This window comes from Pelodiscus sinensis, chromosome 7, assembly GCF_049634645.1.
Source record: "Pelodiscus sinensis isolate JC-2024 chromosome 7, ASM4963464v1, whole genome shotgun sequence".
Classification (NCBI taxonomy): domain Eukaryota; kingdom Metazoa; phylum Chordata; order Testudines; family Trionychidae; genus Pelodiscus; species Pelodiscus sinensis.
The window spans coordinates 55,836,428-55,864,050 of NC_134717.1; the positions used below are offsets into that span (position 1 = coordinate 55,836,428).

General features: G+C 47.2%; 2 protein-coding genes across 12 annotated transcripts in view; both read left to right on the forward strand.

Moving 5' to 3' along the window:
* Positions 1-27,623, forward strand: part of ICA1L (islet cell autoantigen 1 like) — a 93,515-nt gene that overhangs the window by 15,143 nt on the left and 50,749 nt on the right. For 9 of the 11 annotated variants that reach the window (XR_012905258.1, XR_012905259.1, XM_075933841.1 and 6 more), the window contains 3 exons: positions 1,647-1,770; positions 11,108-11,306; positions 16,871-16,996. Coding sequence is in view for 9 of the 11 variants with exons in the window: in XM_075933841.1 (XP_075789956.1) it covers positions 1,647-1,770; positions 11,108-11,306; positions 16,871-16,996 (449 nt within the window). In the remaining 2 variants the exon portion in view is untranslated. Of the gene's footprint in view, positions 1-1,646; positions 1,771-11,107; positions 11,353-16,870; positions 16,997-27,623 lie in introns of those variants that run through there. The other 2 variants (XM_075933849.1, XM_075933847.1) reach the window with 2 other exon arrangements.
* LOC142830265 (uncharacterized) lies at positions 17,005-19,705 on the forward strand. Its single transcript, XM_075934394.1, has 2 exons — positions 17,005-18,554; positions 18,810-19,705. Exons 1-2 carry the CDS (start codon positions 18,062-18,064, stop codon positions 19,703-19,705), a joined length of 1,389 nt encoding a protein of 462 aa, XP_075790509.1. The 5' UTR covers positions 17,005-18,061.

Sequence of the window (27,623 nt, forward strand, 5' to 3'; positions counted from 1 at the left end):
GTGGGGTTCCACAGGGGTCTGTTTTGAGGCCAGTTCTGTTCAGTGTCTTCATCAGTGATTTTGATGATGGCACAGAGAATAGAATTATTAAGTTTCCAGATGATACCATGCTGGGAGGGGTTGCAACTGCTTTGGAGGATAGGGTCAAAATTCAAAATGATCTGGATAAACTAGAGAAATGGTCTGAGGTAAATAGGATGAAGTAGTAAGGACAAATGAAAGTATTCTACCTAGGAAGGAACAATCAGTTTCGCACATACAGAATGGGAAGTGACTGTCTGGGAAGGAGTACTGCTGAAAGGGATTTAGGGGTCATAGTGGATGACAAAAATTATACATGAGTCAACAGTGTGACACTGCTGCAAAAAAAGCAAACATGATTCAGGGCTGCATTAATAGAACTGTTGTGAGCAAGACACGAGAAGTCATTCTTCCACTCTACTCTGCGCTGATTAGGCCTCAGATGGAGTATTGTGTCCAGTTCTGGGCACCACATTTCAAGAAAGATGTGGAGAAATTGGAGAAGGTCCAGAGAAGAGCAACAAAAATGATTAAAGGTTAAGAAAACATGAGCTATGAAGGAAGATTGAAAGAACTGGTCTAGTTTAATTTAGAAAAGTGAAGACAGAGGGAAGAGACATGATAGCAGTTTTCAAGTATCCAAAACGGTGTTAGGAGGAGGAGGGAGAAAATTTGTTCTCCTTGGCCTCTGAGACTAGAACAAGAAGAAATAGGCTTAAATTGCAGCAAGGGAGGTTTAGGTTAGACATCAGAAAAAACTTCCTGCCTGTCAGAGTGGTTAAACACTGGAATACATTGCCTAGGGGGTTGTGGAATCTCCATTAATGGAGATATTTAAGAGCAGGTTAGACAGACACCTGTCAGGGATTATCTGGACAGTGCTTGGTCCTGCCGTGAGGGCAGGGGACTGGACACGATGACCTTTCAAGGTCCCTTCCAGTTCTAGTGTTCTGTGATTCTATTAGAAACTGTGAACAGTAATTTATGGTTTATATAAAACTTAATTTTAGTTTCCCTATATTTTCAAAAAAGCTCCTCCCTGTTTATGAAAGAAAAGGATTTTAAATAAAACTAGAGTTTTCCCATCATAAATTATGGCACAGTAATATCTCTATAAAGTTTTATAAATAGTACAAGTAACAAAGTAACCTTTAGATTATTAGCTGACAAGAATCATTGCTTAACATGCATTCTTTATGAATCAGAGTTTGATTAAAAGCATTTTAAATGTAGTAATAAATTACCATAAATAACAAGATAATAAAGTTTCATGCTCCTAAGTCTTTTGTGTAGTACTGCCTCTATATTTATCCATCTCCCCCCTACCAAAGATAGAGCCTCAAATGTTCAATTATCCCACATGAAAAAAAGTGTCTAAAAAGTCTGATTTAGACATTTGGATGTTTTACTTTAAAATGTATTCCTTCTTTTCCTTCTTTCTCCCAAAACATACCATATCCAATTGTAAATGTTGTAAAAATCTAAATATCTTTTTATGTATTCTATCACTCTAAACAATAAAGTGCTTGTTTTCCCACCCTCTGGTGACTATTTTTGGTATAATTAAATATATGGGAATTGTTAATTTGTGTATTTATATTTTTTGCAATTATTTCCCTTTATAGTTATGTCTGAGGAAGAAAATGAGCTAGGCCTCCTTTTAAAAGTTCAAGGAGAGCAAGATACTTCTGAAGCTGGCAAAATGATGGAAGCCACTGGAAAGATCCTTTGTTCTTCAGCTCAGCAAAGGTTTTCAATTATTTTATATAGTCTTCCTTCAAATATCAATAGCACCAAATATACGTACATGGAATAAGGCACCTGTTTGGTGCTTTAAGATTCTCAGGTTAGATACATGGAAAGCAATTACAATTTTATGTAAAACAAATAGACTATAATAAAAGAAATATATAGAGGAAATACAAATTATCAAGAAGTACCAACAGTAAGTGTCAGAGGAATAGCTGTGTTAATCAGTATCTTCAAATAAAATAAAATAAAAACTAAGGTGTCACCTTAGAAACTAACAGATTTTTTAGGGCATAAGTTTTTATGGGAAAACTCACTTCATCAGATAAATTGGAGTGGGAAATATAGATGCAGGGGTACATATATAAGAAAAGAAGGAAGTTACTTATCAAGTATAGGACCAGTGTTAATGATGCCAATTCAGTCAGGGTTAGTATGGCTCACTCACAGCAGCTGTTGAGAAATATCAAGCTGTTGTGAATACCAATGCCATGCTGTTCTGAATACCAAGAGAGGAGAAATTGCCTTTCTTAATGTCTAATTTGTGTCCATTTATCCTTTGTCGCAGACACTGTCTGGTTTGACTAATATACATGGCAAAGTGGCATTGCTGGTACATGATAACATATCATGTTAGTTTTCTTATATATGTATCCCTGCATCTATATTTTCCACTCCAATTTGTCTTATGAAGTGAGTTTTCCCATAAAAACTTATGCCCTAAATAAATAGTGAGATAACCAATCTACATCCTTATTCAGTTCTAATTGGACTGTACTGAATTTGCAAATGAATTGCACACATCTAAACAAGTGACACCATCACAAGGCCTGAACACATAAGCCACATCTGCACATCCACTAACATGATATGTATTCATGTGCCAGCAATGCCACTTTACTGTGTATATTGGTCAAACCAGACAGTGTCTGCGCCAAAGGATAAATGGACACAAATTAGACATTAAGAAAGGTAACATACATAAAACTGAAGGAGAACACTTTGACTTCCTGAGGCATTCAGTGAGTAGTCATAAATAACAAGATACTAAAGTAGCCATCCTTCTACAAAAAAATAAAAAAATCCCTTCACAAACAGATTAAAAAGGGATACAAGTTCATTTGCAAATTCAGTAAATCCAATTAGGACTAAATAAGGTGGACAAGTTTGTGTAGTGTGGACAACACAAACTGCCTTTAGCACATGCTCAGCTGGTCCATTTGAAGCCTAGGCTTCCTCCAGGTTTAACTTGGCCAATTTAGTACAGGTTAAAGGCAGTGTCCCTTATATATAGTAGATTTTAAAATGTGTTAAATTTGCTAACATCACACCTTAAATGCCTCAGTTACAGAAGTGTAAAGTGAATGGTAGTCACAAACGGTTTGGCACCAGCACCTCTCATTGACTGCCTAACTCTGCCTCAGTCACTATTTATCATTCAGTTTGCACAATACATGAAACGGGGGACCTGTAGAAATAAATATAGCTGACCAAGTAAGTGAATTTCACCTCTGGAAAAACAATACAACAAAAATGCTTGAGGTTTTGGGGGAAAGAGGAGGGTATCTGCTCAAATTGAGACAAACAAAAACCTCAATTTCTTACAGAAATCAAATTCTGGAATATTCTGGTTTTTTTTAAATGAAATATGCTTCTGAGACTGTCAAGGGAGCCTGAAAGCTCTGGTCTCCACTGTTCCATGACTGCCTTCATCTCAGGGAAGAATCTAGGAGCCTTGGAAATTAGCCTTGAAACTTTGGGCTGCAAAAAACAAAACAAAACAAAAAAACCACTCTTGAAAGCCCAGAAAGCTTTGGCTAATTTCCTTTGAAAGTTTAGTAGAGCCTGGAAGGCCCTGGTGAATCTCTTTTCAAATCTGCAGAATATTTTGCTTTTTGCAAGTTGATATTTTTCAAGAAACAAATATTAATTGGAAAATTTTCATCTATGTTCAGAAATATAGCATGTAATTGTAGAAGACAATCGTAAGTCATATGAATGTGGGGCAAAGTTAGTTACTTTTTTAGTACTTCACCTTACGTCCTAATACTGCAAACACTTGTGCAGGTGCTTAACTTTATACTCAGGAATATTTACATTTAACATTGCATTCAGAAAAGTAATCAGGATCATGGTCTTCAATTTTAATTTTTCTTCCTTGGAATATCCTCGGGTTTTTAAATAACGAAATGATAAAGTTAATTTCCAAAAATGAATAATTATTTGCCAGGCAGTGCTGTAAGGTAAGGCTTCTGCCTTTCAAAGATGGTATAGAATAATGCAAAGTGCCTCATTAATTCTGCCTCAATGATAACTCTCTTGTGCATTGGTGTAGATAATTTTTCAACAAATTTTTAGTATGTTGATCCAAAATTTCACTCTGTTCTTTTGTGCATACATGTGCAGTGCTAGTAAAATGTTGGAATTTGATTAATGATAATCACGTCCTACTATAATTTTTAAACATATAGTACTTTGTGATAGATTTTTTAAAACCTTACTGTTTGACAAAATATTTATATTGGACCACCAAAAAGCATCAAAACGTCTAGTTAGATATTACTTCCTTACCAAATATTACTTTTATTGCCTCCTGCTAAGGTGAGAACTATAATATGTGTGTTGGTATATATTAAACATAAAGACTACATACAAAAATTAAAGATTCTTATTCAAGGAGTGTCCCTGTGGGAGCTCCACTGTAGTTGTCTTGGCACCTCTGCACTTCTAATCAGAACTTTTTGGCAGCAGTACTCTCCCCTGGGGACTGGCACGCAGGCACAGCATAGCCCATCAACTGTCGCCTCAGTTCCTTCTTATCCACTCCTAGCTTAGTTGAACAGAGCAGCTCTCCTTGATCGAATTAGTTAGAATTGTTAGGTTAGTGTTAGTTGTTAGTTCTTACCTTAGAGTTTAAGTCATTTTTAGAGTTATTCACGGGTTCCCCCCCATTAGTGTTAGTATTAACATTTTTTCCCCTTGTTCTTTAGTTATTATAGTATTAGTGTAGATATGTCAGATTCACCAGGCTTCAAATCGTGCCTGACCTACAGGATGTCCATTCCTATTTTGGATGGATATGCTCAGTGCATCAGATGCCTGGGCAATAATCATTCACCAGAATCCTGTCACCACTGTAAAAAGCTGTCACCCAGGTGTCTCAAGGCGAGAGAACTCCAGCTCAAGCTTCTCTTCATGGAGAAGACTGAGAGATCAGCTTCAGAACTACCTTCTTTGACATCACCGCCTCGCACCTCTCCAACAGCGGTATCAGACCAGGGTCCAGCACTGAGGGATGAGCATCTCAAGAGAAAACATTCCTCGCTCTCCCGTGACAGATTCACGAAGAAGACATCCCCTCAGCACAAGCCCTCTCCACTCAGGGCTAACGCCTCAAGGGAAGTTCAGGTACTGGGGATGGTATGGACAAGACCCGAGGGGCAGGCTCTTCAACAGATGCACGTCCTGTGGTCTCCATGCCGAAATACAAAAAGACCGCATCTACACTGTCAATACTGAAGGCTCTGGTATCAACAAAGCCAGCACCTAAACCACCATCACAACCTCTGGCGAAGGGGCGACCAGATCTGAATTTGAAAACACCTACCAAGTCGGTACTTACCCTCTGAGAGTCCTCCGGCACCGTTGACGTCCAAGGCGCGTGACAAACCAGTACCGCAGTGCTTGCAGCCCTCAGCACTATCGGTGCCAATCTTCCTGCCACTCAGACTGCTTATTACTCAGCAGGAACTAGTGGTAAGGTCAGTACCGGGCATACTGCTCTTTGGTACCAATGCCACACTGTCGTCAGTGGGGCCCGCCAGACTACCCATTCCTGCAAGCTCGGTACCGTATTTATCCAATGACAGTGAGGATAAGCAAGACATAGCATTCTTGCCTCGCCACTCCTCACCTAAACCAACAACACAGCTTCAGCAACAACAGATTGTGCAGACACAAATATGGCAGCCCTTCTCTTGACTCCCTCCCATCCCACTGCCACAGCCTTAGCAGGGATGGCAGTTCTCTTGGCAGTCTGCCGATAAGGTCCAAAGCCCCTCCTTCCTAGAGGCTAGGGGTACTGCTGCACAGTCACCTACAGTGGAGTGCCCACAGGGGTAGTCCTTGAAGAAGAAAAAGGAGGTTATTCATCTTGTGCAGTAACGGGTGTTCTTCAAGATGGGTGTCCCTATAGGCACTCCATGATCTGCCCATCCTCCCCTCTGCTTCAGAGCGTCAACATCTCTCTGTAGTAGGGAAGGAACCGAGGCGATGGTTGACAGCACACGCATGTCGGCATGCTCTCTGTGTCGCGGGTGGTGCACCCAGGGGTAATACTGCTGTAAAAAAGTTCCAATTAGAAGTATGGGGGTGCCAAGACACCTAGGCTATGTCTACACTTGCAGCTTCTTGCGCAAGTACAGCTGTTCTTGCGCAAGAACCCACAGAGCATCCACACTGCTCGCCTGCTCTTGCGCTAGGAAATTTACAGTATAGTATGGTAAGAAAGGGCTTCTTGCGCAAGAGCTACACTCTTTCCTAACAGGTGTAAGCTCTCTTGCACAGGAGCTCTTGCACAAGAGGGCAGTGTAGACGCTCGGTAGGGATTTCTTGCGCAAGAAAGCCCTATGGCTAAAATGGGCATCAGAGCTTTCTTGTGCAAGAGAGCGTCCACACTGCCATGGATGCTCTTGCGCAAAAGCACAGCTCGCACATGGCAGTGTGGACGTGTTCTTGCGCAAGACTTCTTGCACAAGAACCCTTGTGCAAGATGTTCTTGCAGAAGAAGCCGCCAGTGTAGACGTAGCCCTACAGTGGAATGCCCACAGGGGCACCATATCAAAGAACACTAGTTACTGCACTGGGTGAGTATCCTCCCTTTTCCAAAATCAACCATTCAGAAGTTAAATGTGAGAACTAAGATTGCTTATACAACCTTAATTTGGTCCCCTTGTATGTAGACTGTGATATACAATCTTTTAGTACATAACATGTCTTTTTCCACAGGTCCCCTACTTTATCTAGTGCAGAGAATGGATAGTGCTCACTTAATGAGCAGCTATTCAGAATTCTGTTTTATTTTTATTGTTCAGTGTGTGGTCCCACACCTTACTTTCTCCACACTGTTCAAATCCTGTTCTGAATTCAAAATTATTAATTTCTTCATGGTTTTTTTTTTTCTATGGAACTCATTACTCTAGTATCTGAGTGCTTCATAAATATAAATTAATTTGTTTTCACAAGCCACCTGTGACATGAAAGGATTCTGTATTCATTTTACAGATGAGGAACAGAGAAAATAAGGGCAAAAGTATCCAATAATTTTAGGTGGCCAATTTGTGACATCCGAGACATAATTTTTCAGAGTACATAGCATTATGCAGGTTGGACTTCCCTGGTCTGACATCCTCAGGCCTGTAGATGGGACTCAAGGGAGAAAAGGGGGCAGATGTTTAACTAGTTAACTGAGTAAAGAGAAGAGTGGGTGGGGAGTTGCTCCAGCCCAGTTGGAGCTCCCTTTCTCCCCCACCTGCTGCTGGGCTGGAGCTGCATCTCTTGGCGCAGGCAGGGGGCTGCTCCAGCCCAAACAGAGAAGCCCTTTCCTGTGGGTCGCCTGGGTCCAAAAGAAATAGGGGCTTCTTTGGCCAAGACACCGGAGCAACCCCTGCCTATGGCGGGCCAGGGTGTCCCGCAGGAAGGGGCTGCTCCAGCGTCCTGGCCAGAGCAGCTCCTGCCTAAGGGTTGCCCAGGCCTACTGAGAAGAGGCAGGGAGCTACTCCAGCCCCCACTGGTTAACGTTATCCAGTAAGTCTCACTCTTAATGGATGAGGCGTACCAGTTAAACATTCAAGGTATGTCTACACTAGCCACCCTAGTTCGGACTAGGGTGGCTAATGTAGTCATTCGAACTTGCAAATGAAGCCCGGGATTTAAATATCCCGGGCTTCATTTGCATGTTCCCGGGCACCACCATTTTTAAATGCCCGGTAGTTCGAACTACATGCCCACGGCTACAGGCGGCACGGGCTAGGTAGTTCGAACTAAAGCTCCTAATTCGAACTACCATTACTCCTCATTGCAGGAGGAGTAATGGTAGTTCAAATTAGGAGCTTTAGTTCGAACTACCTAGCCCATGTCGCCTGTAGCCGCGGGCAGGTAGTTTGAATTACTGGGCATTTAAAAATGACGGCGCCCGGGAACATGCAAATGAAGCCCAGGATATTTAAATCCCGGGCTTCATTTGCAAGTTCGAATGACTACATTAGCCACCCTAGTCCGAACTAGGGTGGCTAGTGTAGACATACCCTCACACCCCTATTCACTAGTAAGGTTGCCAACTTCCCTGATCAGATGGACTGGATGCCGTTGCCATGAGTGGCATCTGATCAGGAAAGTTGGCAACTATAATCACTACACATTTTCCAACTCTTGTGGCAAATGAAGCAGGGGATGTACAGACAAGAGCCTTCTTCTCTCCACAACCCCGATTCATCCCTTGGGCATGTCCACTGTATTCAGTGACTCACGCAGGAGTCCTGTGGGGAAAAAATAGTATGTAACAAAAGACATAATGCATATGCACAAGGATTTTATTTAATTTATTAGGTTTTAAAATAGCAACCTGAAAAAATAGAAATTCCATCATTATAGCATTGTGCTGGCATCCACATGAGTCATTTGCAGGGTTGGAAAATTTAAATTATCTGCACAGACCTCTTGAAGCCAGTTGAGCTAGTAGAGGAACTGATAAAGTAGGTTGTCATCCTGTATGTGAACCAAGACTAGAGATGGATGAAACATTGACAGTGGGTTTCTCAAATATATACTTAAAGTACAGGAATGGTGAGATTCACAAGTAGTGGGTTCTATTTCAGGCTTTGCAAGAAAGTGTGTTCTAGTGGGCACAGACTCTTCTGCCCAATTACCCCAATCTTGACTCCTGCCCAGGCTCTGTTCCAAGCCTGTACCATCCACACCACTGGTCCTTGGCCTAATCCCATTCTCCTCAACTGTCCCGTTCCAATTTCTTCTCAGGCTTCTCATCCCAGTCCCAATCTCCTTGCCTAGCTATTTCCAATTTCTCCCTCCCCTACTGCTGGCTTCTTGTCCTCAGACTCCTTGTTCAGTCTGTACCAATTTCCTGCTCCCTACCTCAGCATCTTAATCTCTTTCCCTAGTTAGTCTGAGTCCCTCCTCATAGTCCTGCTCTGTTTCCTCCCTCCTATCAGTTCATAGTCCCAGTGTCTTGCCTACCCAGTCACAGTCTACCCCCAGCTCTTCATTCCCATATTGTTTCTCTACAACTCCCAGTATCTGTGTCCAGGGAATCCCAGTCTTCCCTCACACTCTGTGTCTCCTTACCCATTCAATCCTTGTATCCACATCCTTCGCAACACCCAGTCCCAATGTCCCTTTTCTCCTGCCCACCAACCTCAAGTCCCAGTCTCCCGCCTCAAGCCTCTTGTCTTAATCTACTTCCTCACATCCCCCAGTCCAGCTCTTGTCCCTGCATTCAAATCAGACAGATTTCCCCTCTGGATTCATGGAGAGCACAGGAGTGACAGACTCCATGCTTTCAGTCCAATGTGTTGCCCCAGCCTAGTGCACAGCAGCCCGGAGCAGCAATTGCTGAATCATGCCCAGTGGAGACATCATCTATGGTGAATTTAGCAGGGTAATTATCCGTTTTCCACTGATCACATCCAAACAGATTTTTCAAAGATCTTTTTAGGGGGTTATTTTTTACTTTACTAAATTTGGACAGATTTTAGCTAAGGTAGCAAAAGACAAGTGTCCCTGACACAAAGGCCATCGCTTCTGCCAAATTTAAAGTTCTAGCTCCAAAGCATAGGAAACAAAGGGTGAGAATAAATGTTCAGTTTTCATAATGGAGAGAGGTAAATACTGGGCTTCCCCTAAGGATCTGTGCTAGAAGCAGTGCTGGCCAACATATTCATAAATGATCTGGAAAAAGGGGTAAACAATGAAGTGGCACATTTAGTAGACAGTATTGAATTTCTCAAGATAGTTAAATCCAAAGGATACTATGAAGAATTACAAAGGAATTTCATCAAATGGGGTGATTGGGCAAAAAATTGGTAGATGAAAGTCAATATTGATAAATGCAAAGTCATGCACATCAGAAAACATAATCCCAAATATACATGCAGAATGACACAGTCTAAACTAACTGAATCAAGAAACAGTTCTTGAAATAGATAGTTCTCTGAAAATATATGCTCAATGTGCTGTGGCAATCTAAAAAAATAACAGAATTTTGGAAACCATTAGGAAAGGGCTAGGTAATAAGACAGAAAAAAATCACAATGTCACTATATAAATGCATGACACTCTACGTCTTGAATACCCTGGACAGCTCTGGTTGCCCCAATATATATTAGATCTGGAAAAGCTACAGAGAAGGGCAACCTTCTCCTGATTGTCTAGTACGTGGTGCCAAGAGCACAACCCTCATTACTATTGTATGATATTTTAATCCCATTTGTGATCTGAAACCTGGATATTCTAATACATTCTTGCTTCTCCTGGCAGTTTGCTACATTTCTTTTAAGTTATGTATCACCATTTTATTTTCTAAATGTTGGAGTTTGTAGCATTTGGCCACTTGGGGTATGTCTACATTTCAGCCACATGTGTGAATGGCACCTCATATACTCATGTTAGCTTTTTTCTATCTAGCTCACTAAAAATAGAATTGAGGATAAAGCAGCATGGTTTCAGCACATACTGCACAAGCAGGTATGTACTCGGGAAGATCAGATGCTTTTACAACTAAGGCAAGGGTAATCAATTATTTTTTGTCAAGGTCCAAATTTCTTGGTTCACATTTAGTCAAGGTCCAGACATTAGAAAAAATAATAAAAATATAACATAGATGATCATAAGTAAATAAAAACATTTTATGGTCTGTTCAAAAGCATCCTGTGGTGTGAACTAGGCCTGTGATTCAGTTGTTCACTATCTTTGAGCTAGAGTATGGCTAGCATGTGTACATCTATATGAGGTGCAAATTACACTTGTGGCTGCAGCATCATCATATACCCTAATTTTTCTCCAGCAAAATGGCAAGCTCCCTTCACTTATGAGAGACTCTTTCTTCTTGCATGAGGTGGTCAACACCTTTTGGAGAGTCAGGTGGTATTTTCTACATGCAAGAAAGCATTCACTACAACATGTAGTCACAGATACACAAAAATTGTAACTTGTCTCCTACTAGAATTTACTGGGTTTTTTTCTCCCAGCTTTCCCCACAACTTAATATGTATTTTCATTTGGCTTATAACCAATTCTGTTTATTTCTTTCTTTTATCTCCAGGGTAGCCCTTTGTACCCCCTTGTCTCGCCTTGGGCAAGAACTGGCAACATTCAGTCATAGAGCAGTATCTGATACTTCATTAACAATCGATCGTATGGAGCACGCCCGCATAGAATACAGAGGGGCCTTGCTGTGGATGAAGGATGTGTCCCAAGAACTGGATCCTGACACCTGCAAGCAAATGGAGAAATTTAGAAAAGTATTTATTTCTTCTTCAAGTGCTTGTTCATGTCAATTCCTATAAGGTATGCGCACTCTGCGTGCATCACAGTGGGAAGGTTTTTCCCCTAGTATTATCCATCAGGTCAGCTGAGGTGCCTCCTGGGGTCCCGCCTTCATGGCCCTGCCAACCTGATATCCTCTTAGTTCCTTTTTACCATGACAGTTAGCTGAATACTTTTAGTTCTTGCTTTGCAAGCATGACACTCTAACCTTCATTCTCTTTCTTGTAGTTTGTAGTGTACAAATAGTGTAAAAAGTGTAGTTAGATTAGTTTTAGTTGGTCCCCCCTTTTTTCTTCCTGGTACTGAGGCATGCCTTGGTCCCAGGGTTTAAACTTTGTAGACACTGTGACAGACATATGCCAAGGGTGACCTGAACAATTTCTGCCTGAAGTGTCTGGGCGAGGGCAATCTCAACGAGTACTGCAAGATCTGCAGGGGTGTTTGGCTAAGACCCCAAAAGGGCATGTCTACACTAGGAAATTATTTCAGAACAACTTATTTAGAAATAATAACTCCTGAAATAACTGTTTCAAAATAGTGTATCCACACCACAGGGAAGCCTCGAAATTAGTCTGAGGCAGGCTCCCTTAAGGTGGACATGCTACCTCAACTTAGAGCCCCAGAAAGCACTGGAGAGTAATTATTTTGAAGTAGCAGCAGTGGGAGTGTTCACACTACTGCTATTTCAAAATAATTGTTTTGAAATAAGCGTTATTCCTCATGGAAAGCAGGAGTTATTTCAAAATAACCAGCCCTTTATTTCAAAGTAACAGGCTTAATAGTGTGGACGCTCCGCTTGTTATTTTGAAATAAGGGGAGTTATTTCAACATAACTCCCTAGTGTAGACCAGGGCAAAGAGTGTGATCAGCGTCTCAAAGTTTTGCTTATGAGGGATGATTTCTGCCCCATTTTGGACTCTCAGTCAGTGGAGTTGATCCCGAATGCCTCGACACAGGTGCACACTAACACAGAACTGCTGGGCCATGCTGAGAAGGGACTTCGCTAGAGTCTCTTGGCACCAGCAGGCAGCCTTCTTCAAAAGCTGCAATCAGTGGCTGGTCCCTCACAAGAAAAAGAGGCTATCGAAGGGCTGCTCCCCCAGATGCTCAGAGCAGTATGGAAGGATCCTGAGGCCGTGAGCTCTGCGTCATGCTACATAAGTTCAGCCTCCACTATGAGAGTCTCATTGACTCCTGCCCTCTTCTGGGGTCAGTTGAGTCCAGAGCCCCAATTTTCTTCCACTCGAGAGAGCTGCTTAAACTTTCCACCCATGCTGGAGACATATGATGCAGCAAAGAACTAATTGCTCTTGTGGAGCCACCTTCCTACCTCCCACATGAGACAGAATGCCCATGTGACCAGCAGTGCAATCAAAAGAAAACCAGCATTAATGTTATGCCAATCACCATCACCCCAGCACCAGTTTCTGTTGCCATCTTTGAGCATCTGGGCAGTGGAGATGCACTGGGCCCTAGTCCCAGATGCCACTCTCTGGCACTGATGTGCTCCACTTCTCTCTCAGCTTAGTACACAGAGTCAGCAGAAGCAGAGTCCAACTACTCTAGATCCACCAGGGGCAAGAGATTCGGGTCCTGTCAACATGACTGATACCTCCTCCCAGCACTGTGGCTGAGGCAGTGTCAAACCCCTGTCCAGTGGTCATTTTGGACCCTTTGGGCCTCCCATTAGGGCTAGAATCAAAGCCATCCATCTCCTGATCAGCTCAGGTACAGCTACAACTCTTGCAAAGCAATGGTTAAATTTATGGAACTGCTACCAGAGGATTTTAGGGCTGAATTTTCCTTTGTGGTGGATAATGCAAGCTCATGGCCTCACTCTAAGCAGCCCCCAATATGGTGGACTCAGCCTCCCCTACCATGGCATTGGGAATAGCCATGTGATAAGAGTTCCTGGGTGCAGATGTCTGGGCTGCCTTATGAGGTTCAGCAGACAACTCGGGACCTCCCATTTGAAGGGATGGCCCTGTTTTTGGAGAAAACAGATTCTAGACTGTATAGCCTGAAAGACTCCAGGATCACCCTCAAGTTTGAATCTCCACACACTGGCAACCTAGCAGAAACATTGCAGGCCATAGCCCCCATCTTATCCATACCAGCTCCAGAACAGGCAGGATTCTTCCTGCAGCTGGGGAGGAAATAATAGAAAGAGGCTGCACACATTGTTAGACCAGGGCTCTGGTTAGGCAAAGCAGTCTGCTAACCACAAACAGCCCTTTTTAAGGTGTGCTTGGGGGGCAACACACCAATCGAGATAGTGGATCCACCCTGCCATACCTTCTTGTGTCCTTTCAACTCTGTGTGGGCCTGTATTATATTGTTGGGTGCTCTGCAAGGTTGAAATGGGATACTCCCTCCCCCCAATTCTTCCACACCCTATCCTATCCCTCTTCAGGGCTCCTTCTCACAAGCATCTCCTCATACAGGAGTTGCACTTGCTCCTATCATGGGGAGCAATGGAAGAGGTGTATTAGGAACTGAAGGGCAAAGGCTCCTATTCCTGATATTTCCTAACACCAAATACCAAAGGTGAGCTCAGGCCCTGTGGGTACTCAAAGGTTTATGAAGAAACTAAAGTTTCAGATTGTCTCTTTGACCTCCAGTATAACTTCTTTGGATCCAGGGGACTGGCATGCTGTCCTCGACATGAAGGATACTTACTTTCACATTGCAATCATGCTTTTCCATAGAAGATATCTCAGGTTTGCTATGAATAACATTCACTACCAGTTCACATTTGATCTATCAGCTGCTCCTCACCTGTTTACCAAGTGCATGGCAGTTGTCTCTGCTGCATTCTTTCACAGACATCAGGTACAGGTATTCCTATACCTAGATGACCTGCTAACATTATCTATAGGTTTCCGGCAGTTCCCCACTCCCATAGAGAGGAATTGCCTGAAGCTCTTGGAACACATGGCTGCCTGTATCTCTTGGTGCAGCTCACCAGGCTCAGACTCTAGTCAATCCAGTTGTGTCTGGCCTCTGTATATTGGCTCACTTGGAACAACAATTTACACAAGATAATCAGATTGCCTTGCCCAATCCTTTTCTTTCTAATCTGAGGGCTCAACCCACAGGTGGTGTATACAGGAGTTCCCTTCAACTGCTCCCAGCCATCCCTCAAACATAGAATGCTAGAACTGGAAAGGACCTCGAGCGATCATCAGATCCAGTCCCCTGTTCTCACAGCAGGACCAAGCACTGTCTAGATTAGGGTGGTCAATAATTTTTTTATGGGGAGCCACTCCAAGAATTTGGAAAGTGTCCGAGGGCCACGCTCTTCCATGATATTAATGGAAGAGGTACAGGTCTGGGATGGAGGTTGGATACAAAAGGGAGTTCGGGACAAGGGAGGGAGTTTGGATGAACGAGGCAGTTGTGATCTGGGGCACTGGATTGAGATGTGTGTTTCATGTCCATATCAGAGAACAATAGTTATGAGAAGGCAAGTGTACAGCTTCCTCTTATAACATAAAGCAAGGTCAGGGTTTGGTTGTGCCAGTATAGTGCAATGTGCAAGGAATTAGATTGTTTCTCATCAAATATAAAGGGAGGGGCCTACCAGGAGGGAGTTATACTACAGAATGACCATTTTGATTAGAAACCCTCCTCCTGTAAGGGTCACAGAACACAGATCACCTCCCTTCACCAGCAAAGCAGCTTGCTTCATCATCTCCACCAGTTCCTGTTGATGGAGGTGTTGCTGCTGCAGCTGCACAAGTTACTGGAGTGGATGTTGCTTCTGCTGCTGTTCATTTTACATTTATTACATTTATTAAAGCAAAAATCAGAGTGTGTGTGTGTGTGTGTGTGTGTGCATACACACCCACACCCCCCCACGCAAAGATTTCCCAACTCAGATATAGTGCTTTGCCTCTCTGACACTTTTCTTTTTGCACCTTCTGGGATCAAACAGAGGGATGAAGGGAAGATAAACTCCTTACTTACTACAAGCCAGGTATTGCTCCTGTATGCAGTTACAAGAACAGATTGTGTTATATTCCTTCAAGTGGGCAATTACAGTGGGTACTGAAATTCTGAATCTCTTGAGTGTTTATCTTAGTTTTATGTTAACTTTAACATTTTTTTTTGCATATAAACAGGATATTTTTACCTTTTGGCAGTGAAGAAACCATAAGTAACAGCTAATTCCTGTGGTTTTTGACATTTGATTATAAATTCTTTAAGGCAGGGACAATCTCTACATTGTTTGCATGTGCAATACCTATAGATTATTCCTATAGATTGCTGTGCAATCTTGAGTTTATAGCACTCTTGCCCTGGAGAATACAGGCAGTCCCCGAGTTACGCGGATCCGACTTATGTCGGATCCGCAGTTACGAACGGGGCCGTTCCTCTCCCTGGTCTCCAGCAGACCAGGGAGAGGAAGCAAAGCGGCGGAACACGTGGGCAGCGGACAGGGCTGTCCGCTGCCCACGCACTCCGTGGCTTGGCTCTGCTTTGCCCCCCCGTCCCCCTGGTCTGCAGACCGGGGGGGGCAAAGCAGAGCAAAGCAGAGCCAAGCCGCGGAGCGCGCGATCAGCTGACAGCCCAGACGCGTCTGGGCTGTCAGCTGGCCGGGCGCTCCGCGGCTTGGCTCTGCTTTGTCCCCCCCGCCCCCGTGGTCTGCAGACCGGGGGGGGGCAAAGCAGAGCCAAGCCGCGGAGCGCGCGATCAGCTGACAGCCCAGACACGTCTGGGCTGTCAGCTGGCCGGGCGCTCCGCGGCTTGGCTCTGCTTTGCCCCCCCGTCCACCCCCGTCCCCCTGGTCTGCAGACCAGGGAGACGGGGGGGCAAAGCAGAGCCAAGCAGAGCCAAGCTGCGGAGCGCGCGGTCAGCTGACAGCCCAGACGCGTCTGGGCTGTCAGCTGGCAGCGCGCTCCGCTGCTTGGCTCTGCTTTGCCCCCCCCATCCCCGTCCCCCTGGTCTGCAGACCAGGGGGACGGGGATGGGGGGGGCAAAGCAGAGCCAAGCCGCGGAGCGCGCGGTCAGCTGACAGCTGGCAGCTGGCCGCGTCCTCCGCGGCTTGGCTCTGCTTTGCCCCCCCCCCATCCCTCTGGTCTGCAGACCAGGGGGACGGGGAGCAAAGCAGAGCAAAACCACGGAGCCCGAGGGCAGCAGGACAGCCACGGACACCTGTGGTACAGCAGCGGCTTTGCTCCGGACACCTGTGGTACAGCAGCTGGGGCGCTGTACTTGGGGATGCCTGGGGTTCTTAGCAGCAGCTGACTTGGGGATGCCTGGGGTTCTTAAGTTGAATCTGTATGTAAGTCAGAACTGGCGTCCAGATTCAGCCGCTGTTGAAACTGATCAGTTTCAGCAGCGGCTGAATCTGGACGCCAGTTCCGACTTACATACAGATTCAACTTAAGAACAAACCTACAGTCCCTATCTTGTACGTAACCCGGGGACTGCCTGTACTAGTACTGTGAAACATTTTCAGGGGTTCTTTTCTGAAAACCTGGAATATATCTATGGTCTCTTTTCCTATTATATATTTCAACATTCATGGTTCTAGGTGCAAACACAAGTGAAAAATACCAAAGACCAGTTTGACCAGTTGAAAATGGATGTCTGTCAGAAGGTGGATCTGCTTGGAGCTAGTCGCTGCAATTTGTTGTCGCATTCTCTTGCTGTCTATCAGGTATCCACTTTAACTTTGCAGAATGCCCTACACTGGACATATGGAGGGAAACCTTTGGATATACTGAGGGAGAATATTAAAGCAGAGCACAAAAGTGAACAAGACCTTGTAAGCAGGAATGCATTCGTGGCAACATCCTCTTTTCTGATATTTACAGGACGTAGTTGATAGCCAATATCTTCATTGTGAAGGCAGGATTGAATACACCCACTGATTAATTTATAAATACTGTCATGACATTTGGAAATGCATAGACTCATACAGACAATGTTCTAGCTCCTTCCTTTGGGATTTTTTGGGAGAATTTCTTTTTTTAATAAGAGGGCTTTGAATACCAGTTTTAGAGAGTAAATGTATGCAGTTAAATTAACAAAGTTGACGCAGCGCTGTGGTAAATCAGGTCCAATAAGTTTGTGATCCATCCAACCTACGAGGGTCCATTTTCCTCATCTTGGTGCTTTTTGAATTTTAGCAATCTGGAGAAAAGTCCTTAATGAGATGGAAATAGAGAAGGGAATGGAAACTGGAAATATGTATTGAAGAAAGGAGTTTAGGTGGAAACAGATATATGCTATTTAAAAAAAATGGGAGTATTAGTTCAAATTAACAGGACTTTTTTTAAAGACTATTGCCATTGATGTTGTTTAGACATTTTCTCATCTTGTCCCTAAAGTTACTGTAACTGAAATATTCACAAATTCACCATTCAAAACTGAGGCTCTAAGGGTATGTCTACACTACAGCGCTAATTCGAACTAAGCTAATTCGAACTAACGCATCTAGAACTAAAAACTAGTTCGAATTAGCGTTTTGCTAATTTGAACTAGCACGTCCACACTGATTGGACGCAGGAGCGCATTTAAGGGCAGCTGAAACCGGTTCTGGCAGGGCATCAGGTCAGTAGTTGCGTTGTGTGGCTGCTGTCTGAGGCTATCTGAGGCTCGTGCTTAAAGGGACCCCCCCGGACAGCCGGTTCTCAGCTTTTCCTGCTTGCTTGCCAACCTTGCCGAGGGACAGCAAAGCGTTGGTCTCTGTGCCCGGCTGTGTCGGTGCTTCCCTTCGGGGATGCCGCTGCAGGTGGCAACATGGAGCCGTGGCTCGCCCTGCACCTTCTGGTGCATTTTCTGGACTTGCTGCTGCAAGCCTGCCAGCAATGGCTCGAGGCTGCCTGGCACCACCTGGTGCACGTCAGCCCCCTGCCTCTCCACTTGGCTGCCCTGGGGGCAGTGGAGGAGCTGCGGCGGCGCCCCGGCACCGCGTGCCCTGCCGCATCTGGCGTCTGGACACCAGCAGCGACTGGTGGGACCGAATTGTCCTGGAGTGCTGGGAAGACCGACAGTGGACCCAGAACTTCAGGATGAGGAGGGACACCTTCCTGGAGCTCTGCGAGTGGCTCGTCCCTGCCCTGTGCAGAAGGGACACTTGCATGAGGCCCGCCATCCCCCTCCAGAAGCGGGTGGCCATCGCCCTCTGGAAGTTCTCCACGCCGGACAGCTACCAATCCGTCGGGAACCAGTTTGGTGTTGGGTGATCCACCGTCGGAGCGGTGCTCATGCAGGTATGGCACTTGTCGGCCACTGCGCCGGGGAGGGGAGGGGGGCTGCAAGGAGGGGATGGGCTGCCCCAAGGACAAAGGGGGGGAAGGAGGAGGCGAAAGCGCCCCGCACCGGAGGGGTCGGTCTGTCCCGGCCGTACTACACGCCGCCAGGGGGGTTGCTTCCGGGAGTGGGGTGCAGAGCACTGCCAGGGCACGAATGCTCCCAGCCACCAGGGCGCCCCACTGATTGGCGCTTTGCTGTGTCTCTCTCCGCAGGTGGTCAAGGTCATCAACCGGGTGCTGCTCCACAGGGTGGTCCGCCTCACCGACCCGGACGCTGTCATCCGGGGATTCGGCGCCCTCGGCTTCCCCAACTGTGGGGGGGGGCCATCGACAGGACGCACATCCCCATCCGTGCCCCGGAACACCAGGCGTCCCAGTACGTCAACCACAAGGGGTACTTCTCCGTGATCCTGCAGGCCGTGTGTGACCACCGGGGACAGTTCACGGACATTAATGTGGGCTGGTCCGGCAAAGCACACGACGCCCGGGTGTACCGCAACTCCTCCGTGTGCCAGCGGCTGCAGGCCGGGACCTTCTTCCCCGACTGCCACATCAGGGTCGGGGACGTGGACATGCCCGTGTGCCTGGTGGGGGATGCCGCCTACCCACTGCAGCCGTGGCTGATGAAGCCCTACACAGGGCACCTCAATCCCTCCCGCCAGGCCTTCAATGCCAGGCTGACCAGGGTCCACATCGTGGTGGAGGGGGCCTTCGGGCGACTGAAAGCCCGCTTTCGATGCCTCCTCACCCGTCTGGACCTGGCCGAGCACAACATCCCTCCCGTGGTGGCAGCATGTTGTGTGCTCCACAATTTATGTGAGAGAAAGGGAGAGGCTTTCCTGCCAGCCTGGATGGCTGAGGCTGACCGCACGGCTGGCCACTACGATCAGCCCCGCACCGCCACTGTCTGGGAAGCCCAGCGGGGGGGCCGTCCGGATCCGGGAAGCCCTGCAGGAGAGCTTCCTGGTGGAGGAGGAGGACTGACCTCTTCCTTGCATGCCCCACTGGGGCCTTCTTCCACCCTACCCGCTTTCCCCCTTCCCCTCCCTACCTATTGTCAAATAAAGACACCTGTTTTTCAAACAAAAACTTCTTTTTATTTAACATAACTGGGGTGGGGGGAGGGAGGAATGACGGTGGGAGAGGGGAGGAGGAAACCTGGGACGAGGGAGCTGGAAGGGGAGGGAAGGGAGGAAGGGAAAGGAAAGCTCAGGGGTGGGGGTCCGGCTGCCTCTCCTGTCTCGCAACTCTGCGGGTCTGGGGGCGTGGGTGGGGAATGGTTGTGGAGGGTGGGGCAGGAGGGACGGGGGGTGTGTGGAGGAAGCAGGAGTGGGAGCAGGGGGAGCAGGAGGCGGAGCAGGGGGAGCAGGCGCCGGAGCAGGAGGAATTGGGAAGTAGTCGAGCAGGCTCTGGAGGTGGCCTCGCAGGGCACGGCCCTGCTCCTCCAGTGCCTCCAAGCTCCTCCGGCGCAGCCTCAGGTCCTCCTGGACCCAGTGGTCCTGGATGCGGAGCAGGTGCTCCAGGAACCGGAGGTGCCACCTCTGGTAGTCCTCTTGGTTCCTGGCTCTCCTGCTGGCCCGGGCGCGGGCGGCTGCTGCAGGCGGGGTGGTGCGCCCTGCAGTCCCAGGTGCTGCGGCTGTGGTGAAACAAGAACAGCGGTCAATTACCCCAGGGGCCCAGGTGTGTGAAACCCAGCTCCCCTCTACAAGGCCAGGGCCCCTGCAGGATCCCCAGCTGCTGCTCCGTGGTGGGCAAGGCCCAGGCGCACGGTCCCTGGGCTCCCTCTTGCCCCAGACCCCCGTACAAATAAGGGGAGCATGATGGTACTCACATGTGGACGCCTCCCCAGCCTCGGACGACACAGGCGAGCGGCTCTGTGGGGTGCCTCGGGGGTCCTGGGTCCTGGACAGGCTGCCACCAGGCTCCTGGCTCTCAGAGCCCTCCTCCTCCTCCGTCTCTGGGAGCGGTCCCTCTGCCCCGGGGTCTATCACGTCCCGGGGGGCAGGGATGGCATGAGCCCCCAGGATGCGGTCCAGAGCCTGGAAGTGGGGGCACACCTCCGGGTCGGCCCCTGGCAGGCAGGCCCGGGAGTAGGACTGCCGCAGGTCCTTTATTTTACAGCGCACCTGCTCCTGGCTGCGCTGGTGGGCCCTGGCAGCCAGGCTGGCAGCCATACGGCCGTAGACAGCCACGTTCCTGTGGCTAGTGCGGAGATTGTGGACATTGGAGGCTTCCCCCCAAACCTCGATGAGGTCCACGATCTCCGCAATAGACCACGCGGGCGCCTGCCTCTTGTGGCCCCGGGCAGGCTCCTGGGAGCCGCCAGTCTGGTCCCGGGAAGAGTGGGAGAGGTGGGGGGCATCAGGTCGCTGGCTCATGGGGTGTCAGCTGCTGGGTGTGCTGGCACGGGTGCTGGCAGCCTTGCAACTGGCACAAACCCCGTAGCCAGCCCGTGGCCCTTTAAGGGCTCCGGGGCTGGGAGGGGGGCAGTAGAGTTTGCCTGGTGTTGGCCAGAGTGGCCACCAGGGCAAGCTGGGAAGGGCTAGCCTCCCACTAGTTCGAATTAAGGGTCTACACAGCCCTTAATTCGAACTAGCTAGTTCGAACTAGGCTTAATCCTCGTGGAATGAGGTTTACCTAGTTCGAACTAAGCGCTCCGTTAGTTCGAATTAAATTCGAACTAACGGAGCGCTAGTGTAGCGCCTATGAAAGTTAGTTCGAACTAATGTCCGTTCCCTAAGGGTATGTCTACACTACAAAGTTAGTTCGAACTAACGGACGTTAGTTCGAACTAACTTTCATAGGCGCTACACTAGCGCTTCCTTAGTTCGAATTTAATTCGAACTAACGGAGCGCTTAGTTCGAACTAGGAGAACCTCATTTTACGAGGATTAAGCCTAGTTCGAACTAGCTAGTTCGAATTAAGGGGTGTGTAGCCCCTTAATTCGAACTAGTGGGAGGCTAGCCCTCCCCAGGTTTCCCTGGTGGCCACTCTGGCCAACACCAGGGATACTCTTCTACCCCCCTCCTGGCCCCGGACCCCTTAAAGGGGCACGGGCTGGCTACAGTGCCCGTGCCAGGTGCAAGCCTGCCAGCACCCAGCCAGCAGACCCTGCACCTGGCACGGATCGAGCCAGCCACCCGATGCCCCCCAGCCCTCCCCCTCTTCCCGGGACCAGGCTGGTGGCTCCCGGGAGCTTGCCCTGGACCGCAAGAGGCGGGCACCCGCCTGGGCTAGTGCAGACATCGTGGACCTCGTCCACGATCTCCGCACTAGGCACAGGAAAGTGGCCGTCTAGGGCAGGAGAGCTGCCAGCCTGGCCACCCAGGAGCAGGTGTGCAAGAGAATCAAGGGGGTCCACTGAGGACCCTGAGCCCTGAGCTTACAGTGGCCATCCTGGGTCAGACCAAAGGTCCATCTAGCCCAGTAGCCTGTCTGCCGACAGCGGCCAGCCCTAGGGACCCTGGAGGGGATGGACCGAAATCAGTGACCAAGCCATTTGTCTCGTGCCATCCCTCTCCAGCCTTCCACAAACTTTGGGCAGGGACACCACTCCTACCCCCTGGCTAATACCACTCCATGGACCCAACCTCCATGACTTGATCTCACTTCCCTTTAAACTCTGTTCTAGTTGTAGCCTTCACAGCCTCCTGCAGCAAGGAGTTCCACAGGTTGACTCTTTGCTTTGTGAAGAAGAACTTTCTGTTACTAGTTTGAAGCCTGCTACCCATTCCTTTCCTTTGGTGTCCTCTAGTCCTTCTATTATGGGAACTAATGAAGAACTTTTCTGTATGCACCCTCTCCACCCCACTCATGCTTTTAGAGACCTCTATCCTGTCCCCCCTCTGTCTCCTCTTTTCTAAGCTGAAAAGTCCCAGTCTCTTTAGCCTCTCTTCATATGGGACCTGTTCCCAACCCCTGATCATTTTAGTTGCCCTCCCGTCTCCCAGCCTCTCTTTTCCCCTCTCCCACCTCTTTTTCCCAGTCTCCCCCAGTTTTGTTCAATAAAGACAGATTCCATTTTGGAAGACACATTATCTTTATTTTGTACATCAAGAAGAGGGGCTAGGGAAGGGTAAGTGGAAGGAGGTGAGGGAGGAATGGGGCACGAGCCCCCGATGGGGAGGACCGGGCTGGCTCTGCGGGCTTCTGGGGGTGGAAGCTCTCCTGCAGCCCCCCAATTGTCCCCTCTACCCAGATGGCAGACTGTGGCAAGTGCAGCCGGGCTGATGGCCGAGTGGTGTGATGTGCCCAGTGTGGGTAGTCCGGGTACTCCAAGCCAGGACTGCTTTGCAAGTGGGGCACCCCTGAAAACTGTCTGTCCGGGGTGCGGGTCGGGACCCTTTAAGCACAGCCCTCGGCTAGCCTGACACAGCATCTCCACGCTCTAAGTCCTCCTCTGATGCCCTGCCGGCACTGCTTCTGGCCATCCTTAAGCCCGTTTCAGGGTCCACTTAATGTGGACATGCTAGTTCGAATTAGCAAAACGCTAATTCGAACTAGTTTTTTAGTCTGGATCCGTTAGTTCGAATTAGCTTAGTTCGAATTAACTAATTCGAACTCAGTTAGTTCGAATTAACGTTGTCGTGTAGACATACCCTAAGAGTTTGTTGTGCTCCTATGCAAAGCCTAACTGAGCAGAAGTACATACTCTTATTCAGTTGCTCAGCTGTATTTATTCTCTGGCACCTGTAGTGCTTCTGATAGTCTCAGAATTCCCTAAACCTGTGGTTCCCAGCCTTTTTTATATTGGGGACCAGCAAATGCATCCACAGATATTTGGCAGACTGGTATTATTTTATTTGCATACTCATAGAACCATAGAGCTGGAAGAGACCTCAGAAGGCCATCAAGTCTAGCCCCCTGCCCAAGGCAGGACCAATCCCAATTAAATCAACCCAGCCAGTGCTTTGTCAAGCTCAGACTTAAACACCTCTAGGGATGGAGACTCCACTATTTCACTAGGTAACCCATTCCAGTGCTTCACCACCCTCCTAGTGAAATAATTTTTCCTAATATCCAAGCTGGACCTCTCCCACCGCAACTTGAGACCATTATTCCTTGTTCTGCCATCCATCACTACTATGAATAGCCTTTCTCCATCGTCTTTGGAACCTCCCTTCAGGAAGTTGAAGGCTGCTATCAAATCCCCTGTCACGCTTCTCTTCTGCAGACTAAATAGACCCAAATCCCTCAGCCTCTCCTTGTAGGTCATATGCTCCACCCCCCTAATCATTCTTGTTGCCCTCCGCTGGACCCTCTCCATGAGTCCACATGCCTTGTGTAGTGGGGGGCCCAGAACTGGACACAATACTCCAGGGCTGTGTCTAGACTGCACCCCTTTTGCGGAAAAGGGATGCAGATTAGACACAGCGCAATTGCAAATGAAGCGGGGATTTAAATCTTCCCTGCTTCATTTCCAGAAACATGGCTGCCGCATTTTTCCTGCTCGGGGTTTTGCCGGCAAAAAGCGCCAGTCTAGACGGGGATCTTTCGGAAAATAAAGCCTTTTCCGAAAGATCCCTTCTTCCCGATTTTAAGAGGAATAAGGGATCTTTCGGACAAGGCTTTATTTTCCGAAAGATCCCCGTCTAGACTGGCGCTTTTTGCCGGCAAAGCCCTGAGCCGGAAAAAAGCGGCAGCCATGTTTATGAAAATGAAGCGGGGAAGATTTAAATCCCCGCTTCATTTGCAATTGTGCTGTGTCTAATCTGCATCCCTTTTCCGCAAAAGGGGTGCAGCCTAGACACAGCCCAGATGTTGCCTCACTAGAGCTGAATAAAGGGGAATAATCACATCTCTGGATCTACTGGGAATGTTCCTCTTAATGCAACCTAATATGCCATTAGCCTTCTAGGCTACAAGGGCACACTGTTGACCCATATCCAGCTTCTCATCCACTGTAATCCCCAGGTCCTTTTCTGTAGAACTGCTAGTTAGCCATTCAGTCCCCAGCCTGTAACAGTACTTGGGATTCTTCCATCCCAAGTGCAGGACTCTGCACTTGTCCTTGTTGAACCTCATTAGATTTCTTCAAAAGCGACGAGGAGTCCTGTGGCACCTTATAGACTAACTGAAGTGTAGGAGCATAAGCTTTCGTGGGCAAAGACCCACTTCGTCAGATGCATGTAGTGGAAATTTCCAGAGGCAGGAATAAATATGCAGGCCAGGATCAGGCTGGAGTTGACGAGGTGGATCCAATCAAGGAGGATGAGGCCCACTTCTAGCAGCTGATCTGGAGGTGTGAATTCCAAGAGAGCAGAAGCTGCTTTTGTAATTAGCAAGCCATTCACAGTCTTTGTTTAATCCAGAGTTAATTGTGTCAAACTTAAAGATGAACTGTAGCTCAGCAGTTTCTCTTTGAAGTCTGGTCCTGAAGTTTTTTTGCTGCAGGATGGCTACTTTTAGATCTGCAATTGTGTGTCCAGGAAGATTGAAGTGTTCCCCTACAGGTTTTTGTATGTTGCCATTCCTAATATCGGATTTGTGTCCATTGATTCTTTTACGTAGGGACTGTCCTGTTTGGCCGATGTATATAGCAGTGGGGCATTGTTGGCACATGATGGCATATATTACGTTGGTGGATGTGCAGGAGAATGTACCAGTGACAGTATGGCTGATCTGGTTAGGTCCTGTGATGGTGTTGCTGGTGTATATATGTGGGCAGAGTTGGCACCGAGGTTTGTTGCAGGGATTGGTTCCTGAGTTCGAGTTATTATGGTGCGGTGTGTAGTTGCTGGTGAGAATATGCTTCAGGTTGGCGGGTTGTCTGTGGGCAAGGACCGGCCTACCTCCCAAGGCCTGTGAAAGCGAGGGATCATTGTCCAGGATGGGTTGAAGATCACTAATGATGCGTTGGAGAGGTTTTAGCTGGGGACTGTAGGTGATGGCCAGTGGTGTTCTGTTGGTTTCTTTCTTGGGCTTGTCCCGTAGCAGGAGGCTTCTGGGTACACGTCTGGCTCTGTCAATCTGTCTCCTCACTTCCTCGTGTGGGTATTGCAGTTTACAGCACTCCCAGTTACCTTTGTGACACTACGGATTTCCTGAGAAAACTACAATGCATAGGTGATCTTCCAGAAAACACCATCCTAGCCACCATGGATGTAGAGGCTCTCTACACAAACATAGAATCATAGAATCATAGAATAATAGGACTGGAAGGGACCTCGAGAGGTCATCGAGTCCAGCCCCCTGCCCTCAAGGCAGGATCAAGCTCCGTCTACACCATCCCTGACAGATGTCTATCTAACCTGTTCTTAAATATCTCCAGAGAGGGAGATTCCACCACCTCCCTTGGCAATTTATTCCAATATTTGACCACCCTGACAGTTAGGAATTTTTTCCTAATGTCCAATCTAAACCTCCCCTGCTGCACTTTAAGCCCATTACTCCTTGTCCTGTCCTCAGAAACCAAGAGGAACAAATTTTCGCCTTCCTCCTTGTGACACCCTTTTAGATATTTGAAAACCGCTATCATGTCCCCCCTTAATCTTCTTTTTTCCAAACTAAACAAGCCCAGTTCATGAAGCCTGGCTTCATAGGTCATGTTCTCTAAACCTTTAATCATTCTTGTCGCTCTTCTCTGTACCCTTTCCAATTTCTCCACATCTTTCTTGAAATGTGGTGCCCAGAACTGGACACAGTACTCCAGCTGAGGCCTAACTAGTGCAGAGTAGAGCGGCAGAATGACTTCACGAGTTTTGCTTACAACACACCTGTTGATACAACCTAGAATCATATTTGCTTTTTTTGCAACAGCATCACACTGTTGACTCATATTCAACTTGTGGTCCACTATGACACCTAGATCCCTTTCCGCCATGCTCCTTCCTAGACAGTCGCTTCCCATCTTGTATGTATGGAACTGATTGTTCCTTCCTAAGTGGAGCACTTTGCATTTCTCTTTATTAAACCTCATCCTGTTTACCTCTGACCATTTCTCTAACTTGCTAAGGTCATTTTGAATTATGTCCCTATCCTCCAAAGAAGTTGCAACCCCACCCAGTTTGGTATCATCTGCAAACTTAATAAGCGTACTCTCTATCCCAATATCTACATCATTGATGAAGATATTGAACAGTACGGGTCCCAAAACAGACCCTTGAGGAACTCCACTTGTTATCCCTTTCCAGCAGGATTTAGAACCGTTAACAACAACTCTCTGACTACGGTTATCCAGCCAATTATGCACCCACCTTATCGTGGCCCTATCTAAGTTATATTTGCCTAGTTTATCAATAAGAATATCATGCGAGACCGTATCAAATGCCTTACTAAAGTCTAGGTATATGACATCCACCGCTTCTCCCTTATCCACAAGGCTAGTTATCCTATCAAAGAAAGCTATCAGATTAGTTTGGCATGACTTGTTCTTCACAAACCCATGCTGGCTATTCCCTATCACTTTATTACCTTCCAAGTGTTTGCATATGATTTCCTTAATTACCTGCTCCATTATCTTCCCTGGGACAGACGTTAAACTGACCGGTCTGTAGTTTCCTGGGTTGTTCTTATTCCCCTTTTTATAGATGGGCACAATATTTGCCCTTTTCCAGTCTTCTGGAATCTCCCCTGTCTTCCATGATTTTTCAAAGATCATAGCTAAAGGCTCAGATACCTCCTCTATCAGCTCCTTGAGTATCCTGGGATGCATTTCATCAGGACCTGGTGACTTGCTGACATCTAACTTTCCTAAGTGATTTTTAACTTGTTCTTTGTGTATCCTATCTTCTAAACTTACCCTCTCTCTGCTTGTATTCACTACGTTAGGCACACCTCCAGACTTCTCGGTGAAGACCGAAACAAAGAAGTCATTGAGCATCTCCGCCATTTCCAAGTTCCCTGTTACTGCTTCTCCCTCCTCACTAAGCAGTGGGCCTACCCTGTCCTTGGTCTTCCTCTTGCTTTTAATGTATTTATAAAAGGTCTTCTTGTTTCCCTTTATGCCTGTAGCTAGTTTGATCTCATTTTGTGCCTTTGCCTTTCTAATCTTGCCCCTGCATTCCCGTGTTGCTTGCGTATATTCA

What these genes read in the sequence shown, in the direction of transcription:
- LOC142830265 (XM_075934394.1), top strand. Translation starts at nt 18,062, where the DNA reads ATGCCGCTGCAGGTGGCAACATGGAGCCGTGGCTCGCCCTGCACCTTC. An exon ending in TCGGAGCGGTGCTCATGCAG is followed by an intron (nt 18,555 to 18,809) that starts GTATGGCACTTG and finishes CTCTCTCCGCAG; the next exon opens with GTGGTCAAGGTCATCAACCG.